The sequence below is a fragment of the Macrobrachium nipponense genome, chromosome 22 (genome assembly GCF_015104395.2).
Source record: "Macrobrachium nipponense isolate FS-2020 chromosome 22, ASM1510439v2, whole genome shotgun sequence".
Classification (NCBI taxonomy): Eukaryota; Metazoa; Arthropoda; class Malacostraca; order Decapoda; family Palaemonidae; genus Macrobrachium; species Macrobrachium nipponense.
The window spans coordinates 25,092,937-25,099,450 of record NC_087213.1 but is presented as its reverse complement, the minus strand read 5'-3'; the positions used below and the strand labels follow the sequence as shown (position 1 = coordinate 25,099,450).

General features: G+C 37.2%; 1 protein-coding gene across 1 annotated transcript in view; it reads right to left on the bottom strand.

Annotated features, from left to right (window-relative positions):
* Nucleotides 1-6,118: 6,118 nt before the first annotated feature.
* Nucleotides 6,119-6,514, bottom strand: part of LOC135198222 (uncharacterized) — a 183,836-nt gene continuing 183,440 nt past the window's right edge. The window contains exon 10 of the mRNA XM_064225794.1: nucleotides 6,119-6,514. This exon is cut by the window's right edge and continues 19 nt beyond it. Within this exon, the coding sequence (XP_064081864.1) occupies nucleotides 6,211-6,514 (304 nt within the window). The 3' untranslated portion in view covers nucleotides 6,119-6,210.

Below are 6,514 nucleotides of genomic sequence, written 5' to 3'. Positions count from 1 at the left end.
GTGGAGTATTAAAACAAAAAATATCCAATTTATACATGGCTATCATTTGAAAGTATTGAAGTCGTATTTATTACAGCGAGTAACGTAGCTCTTAAGCTGGCTGAGAGCAGTCTCCTGCCAGGTGATGATGTCATCAGCCCTAAAGGTGCCTGGTGCATTTTGCTGAATCATCACTTTTCCTTTTAACCCCAATAATCCGCTTGCACAGGCTTCATCTGTAGTTTGTGTTGTCTTGTGTTTACAAAACAAGTTAGCTGGAGAATGGAATGCTTAGCTCATGAACTTCACGTGTGGTTCATAGGTCACGGTGACATACATAGCCGTAACCTATTCTTATCTGTGATGATCAATGCAAGCTTAGTTAAGGAATCGCAATCGTTTTAAAATTAATGAACAAAATAAGCAAATAGAATTACTATAACATCAAAATGAATTAATTTTTTCTGAACCTCATAGACAATTAGAGTAAATAAATCAGCTTATGACATTGGTAAACGGACATTTAGAAGTATCAGGTCATGGGTATGAAAAATTTACTTGCAACATTAGCATATTACAATTCAAGTAGATCACATTCATGGGAAAATGTCACATTTTCTTGAAAAACCCAAAGTTATATAGAAATTAGTTACATAGTGGGTTCTTTCGTAGCATCTCCTGCCTAAAAATTAACCTGAGAGGATGCACGCGAGAAAATTGAATATGAACCTTTTGTTAGGGGCACATAGGATCGGATTTTATCACAGTTTAATTTCAGTTGGCATAGAGAATTACAGAATCATGATTAATATTCTCTTTGACTCTTATGTTGCCTGGCAATCTTACAAATAGCTCCGTTTCCCACTTCTTTGTGTAGTAACTTACTACCAGTAATATAGAATTTTCTTTGGGATTCGTATTGATATCTGTTAATATGGATATTTTTACGGTCGTCAGAGACCTGGATAGGTTCACTCATTGTTATAATGCCATGGATAAAAAAGTCTGTACAGCTGACTTTTGAATTCCATAAAATATCAGCGAATTCATGTGGGTTAAGTCTAGTCCTTAATGGCTTTCTCCCTCCCATATTTGGATGTTGTCTGAATTTACTTTGCCCGTGTGACAAGTATAATTTCACTTACAGGGTGATTAACGAAACCTGGTTACAGTACCCTGCAATACGAGAGTTTCACATCACATGCCCGGACAGATCGTCTACAACTTCAAAACCCGTTCGTCGCTGCGGACGAATGCAGCGGAGTAACAACCGCCTACAATGTGAAGGGAATAAGCACCATCATAGGTGAACAAGCCTATTTCGTGGACTTCTTGGACCGACACCCGTATCCCGTCGTTAATCTCGTTTTTAATGCGGAATGCTCCGGCGGCTGTCGGAATTGACTACAAAGGGACATACTTCCGACAATTACGACCAAGAAGGATATTCAACTCTGCGTTTGCTGGCGCAGGACTCATGCTGGGGATGATTTTATTCATCGCGAACGTATTCGTATGGCATAGGATGCAGAGAACAAGTATGGGCGCAATATAGAACGTCGGACCCTGCCCAGGCAATTTCCCCTTGTTTTTAACCATTTGGAACTGGCCATTTCATTTGGCTATAGGTGGTTGTCTGGAACTGTGTAATGGGCGAAAAGTTGTTCGAAATGCTAGTTAAATGTGTAGTGGGTATATCCTTGGCTATGTATTCCATATGTAAAGTATCAGTAAAGGGTCAATATCTATATAACTATCATAGCTAAAGTATCAGTAAATAACAGAATCAATATATATCTGTGTGTGTACACACTAGGAATCTATTTAAAGTGCACCTAGATTAATCACTTAGATTAGTCATTTATGTTAATCAGTTGTATTAAGTGCACATATATTGATCATAATTATATGAATCAATATATACGTATATGTATAAATAAATAAGGTAGCCTATAACCAATCTGTTATCTTTTATCTTACCAATAATTGCAGTTAGTATATGTGTTAATGTATCAGTTACTATATCAGTTAAAATATCAGTTACTATATCAGTTAATATATCAATTAATAAATCAGTTAATATATCAGTTAATATATGATTTTTATCACTTCATATATGATTTTTATCAGTTAAAATATGATTTTTGTCATGTTAATCTTTATGTTATGCAATTATCAGGAGTACATTAGTATTTTCTGTAGCATATGTATCTTAATGAGTTGAAGTGAAAAACTGTATCATTATATATCACGTGATCATTATTATTTACGAATATTATCATATGCATATGTCTCATATCTTATTAAATGGATCTGTATTTGTGTACACCACGGATTTTTTTTTACTTATAAGTATTTTCTATATATCTATATATTTACAGTGTCTATATCACACTCCTAGAAGTCAAATGCAAGTCAAGCTTGAGTAATATTCAGTTTTTGGTTTTGTAGCCGACCGAGCATTTATGTAAGTGCTACATAATACAAAATATGGAATTTATTCCATATATAAAAACTAAAACTATGATTAATTAAAACCAGTGACCCAAGAGGTCAACCAGTTTGCTTGCAGGAATATGATCAGACCAGATATGATAAAGTAGGCTAAGATGACGTGTAGTATCAGTCAGTGTCTAGTTTCCCGTCATCTGTGGTCATCAAATCATTTGTTTTGTAAACGGTTGTCCAAGCTTCCTGCTTGAGACAACCACAGTGACCTATAACTCAAACGGCCTACGTGACTTGCAGTCTATGTCATCTGTGTGTATGTTCGTATGTTCGAGCTACTGTCTGCTCCCTTTATGATTTGTAAACCAGATTTTAAGCAAAATTCAATCAGCCATCATCATTAGAAGACCTGCCCAATTTCATCTGATCTTCATCATGTAGTCTCAGAGAATAGAGATATTTTTGTACTTTGTGTTTACTACTAGAAACCTCACATCAGAAAGAAGATACTGAATGAACTTAGAAATTATCATCATGCGTTGAAACATCTCCGTCGTCATAACCAAAGAAGATACTGACTTCGTAAATAATCATCGAAATCCAAGACACTCCAATGAGTATGGAAAGTCATAACCAATCGATCTTAGCGTAAAATTATCGCAGGTCTAAATAACCTCACAGGGCGCCTTATTATACAAAAGGCATCAGCCCTATATATACACATACGCGCACACACACACACACGTATGGTCGCTCTCACATTCGAATCACACAAAATCTCACATCTAGTCTTGGAGTCCTGATGACAAATATCTTTCCCAAACTATTTTCATTAAGGCTTTTTTAGTCCTATGTTCCTCAGGATTATTCAGAACTCCATCTCAGGAGACGGTTTTTCTCCGGATGATAATGGAAGAAGGAGATGGAGCATCGACAGACGAGGTGAGAGCGGCTTCCTCGATCGAACGAATTCCCTCTGTTCCACTTCATGCATCAGTTGCGAGTTTCCGACCGAAATCTGTCAAAATAATCAGCTTTCAAAGTAATCAGCATTTATCATCAACTGCGTCTTCTCGGTGATGCAGAGGTATCAATCTTATATTTGACAAAAGACAGAGAATTTTCAACGACTATTTAGGACACTGGGAAAATGATTTTTAAAAATTCCTAATTTATCAAATATGATTTTTTTTGTGGTACATATACATCGTCGCTCATTGTGCTTGTCAGTACAAGATGATCGAAATTAAATAGTACAACGTATCATTCGTATCATTATCTGTAAACGACAAATAAACTCAAAAGACAGGACCGGGCATCCGATACGGAAGAGATAAAACATCAGGATAACTTTCTCATCAGAGAAGTTTCGTCTTTTGTGTCAACAATCCCTGATTCTACCCCGCCCCTCGCTTTCATCTGGGTTTTCGATCACGCGTGAATGTTCACGTATGTATGATCATACGTGGGTAGAAACTGTGACAAATGATAATTATGCCCAATCTTCATTAAGAGCGGCCAACTGATCCGTGTAATCATTAACGTAGGATCGGTGACACTGGCCTATAATGAGATGATCAGCCCTTGATACTTACAAACGTTTTCTATCAAGATTATTTCAGATCGCAATCGGGCCTTTTACACTGATGAAGCAACTAGCTGACACTTTAATATCCGATAAGAATCGGGCCTTTTACACCGATGAAGCAACTAACTGGCTTTTTAATATTGGATAAAAATCTGGCCTTTTACACCGATGAAGCAACTAGCTGACATTTTAAAATCGGAAAAAATCGGGCCTATTACATCGATGAAGCAACTAACTGACATATTAAAATCGGATAAAAATCGGGCTTTTACACCGATGAAGTAACTATCTGACACTAAAATCGGATAAAATCGGGCTTTTACACTGATGAAGCAACTAACTGACATTAAAATTGGATAAAAATCTGGCTTTTACACCAATGACGCAACTAACTGACATATTGAAATCGGATAAAAATCGGGCCTTTTATATTGACGAAACAACTAACTGACACATTAAAATCGGGCCTTTTACAACAATGAAACAACTAAACTGACATTTTAAAATCTGATAAAAATAGGGCCTTTTACACGGATGAAGCAACTAACTGACATATTATAGTCGGATAAAAATCGGGCCTTTCACACCGATGAAGCAACTAACTGACATATTATAGTCGGATAAAAATCGGGTCTTTTACACGGATGAAGCAAGTAATTGACAGTTTAATATCCAATGAGATTATTTCTTTCTTATCTCGTAAGTTATAGTCGGAAAGTAAATAAAAACAATTAAGCTGACGTCAGACTTAGCAACTCATTAAAAAAAGTTTCGTAAATCTCGTTGTTGTTAGTTTTCACTAACATTTCGTGTGTCCTTCCAGTTGAGGCTGCGTGGTTATTTTGATGTCACTCTTACTTTCAAATAACTGATTATTCGTTTCTGTAATGTGAACAGAAGAAATTCTCTCTCTCTCTCTCTTGATGAAAAAAGAGAAATAGACATTAAAACTTTCATGTGCTCGGAAATATGAACCCCAAAATGCACCACTTCCTTTTGTTTTCGCCTTCGGTTCGTAACCGGTGTTTTGTAAAGACTGACTGTCATGTTTCCCTTCTAAAGTTACCTAATGTAATGACTTAAGACGGAAAGTAAGGCAAGAAAAAACTGATGTTTAATACCTTTGCGAAGTTACATCTAGTATCTTTCTTCTTTTGGTTATCTGAAAGACAATGTGAAATAACAAGTTTCAACTGTAATGATCACAGATATTTCAGAGCTTTCGACCTGAGGGTCAATGTTTAATATTCTGAAGACGCTAAGATGATTCATTGATCCAAGGAATGTCAGTGTACTAATACCATTCTACTGGTATTGAAACTACTGCAGCATGATAATGACATGATGACTCTGCTGATCATCTGTTGCACGGTAAGATATAGTATCTCGGCAATGATAGAGAAGTGCTATGAAGAAGCTATACCGAGATGCGTGACAGTATTAAACCTGGCGAAGAGAATGATGGTATTGAACCTAAGGTGAAAGGCTTAATTCGCAATAACTTGTTGGAATACGGATGATGTTTTTGAGAACAGTTTTCCAGATACAAATTTCAAATGCATACTTTAGAATCCAAATACTGTCACACGGTCATCAGACTCAAAGATCTTTGACATATGACCATTGCTAAGATTCTGGTTACTAACATCATATGTATAACGATCGCTAATAAATGAGAGAAACTACGTCTTTACAATAGAACAGAAATTTGACTTATAGTTAACAAAATAACTACAGGCTATGTCAAGAATACTCAGCAAAACTGGGCCATTGCAGGAACTATTACCTAGGAAAAGACTAATGAGTGACAGTCACAAATGTTTAGTAGGATACGAGAGAGAGAGAGAGAGAGAGAGAGAGAGAGAGAGAGAGAGAGAGAGAGAGAGAGCCTTTTCTTAACATGATGGCAAATGCATTACATTAACCGCTAATTTTCCTTACTGCACCAGCCAAGAATAATCTCGAGTCAGTGAATCCATGTTTAGCAATAAAACGAAACACCATTTTTCCACCTTTACTTTTGTTGACAAGATTTACCTTATAAAAATAGTAAGCACAGTTTTTTTTTAGTATACACCATATGTATACACACAAAGCCGACGAAATCACACAAATACACACAAGGGAAAGAATACACCACAAGTGAGCGTGAACATCACACGAGAGTTCCGCAGCATCTCATCTCCGATGGACAGTTAAAGATGCAGCAACTGCGTGATCCTCCTCTTGACGCTGGTGGACAAGAGATCTTCCCTGCATGCCCTCTGGTTCGTACGCGCGAACCGACGACAATGCAGCATCAAACCGAATGCAGCCTTCATGATCAGCCAGAGAAGTATGAGGCGACTCACTCCTCCGGCCATGGTGAGCAAAAGATACCGCGATACTGATTCGAAGTATTCGGTAGGAGATGACAGAAGATGCCCCAACAAGAGAGCCGAACACAGCAGATCCATCGACAAGTGGAATCTAGCTGACGGGCTGTGGTTCCCTTGATGC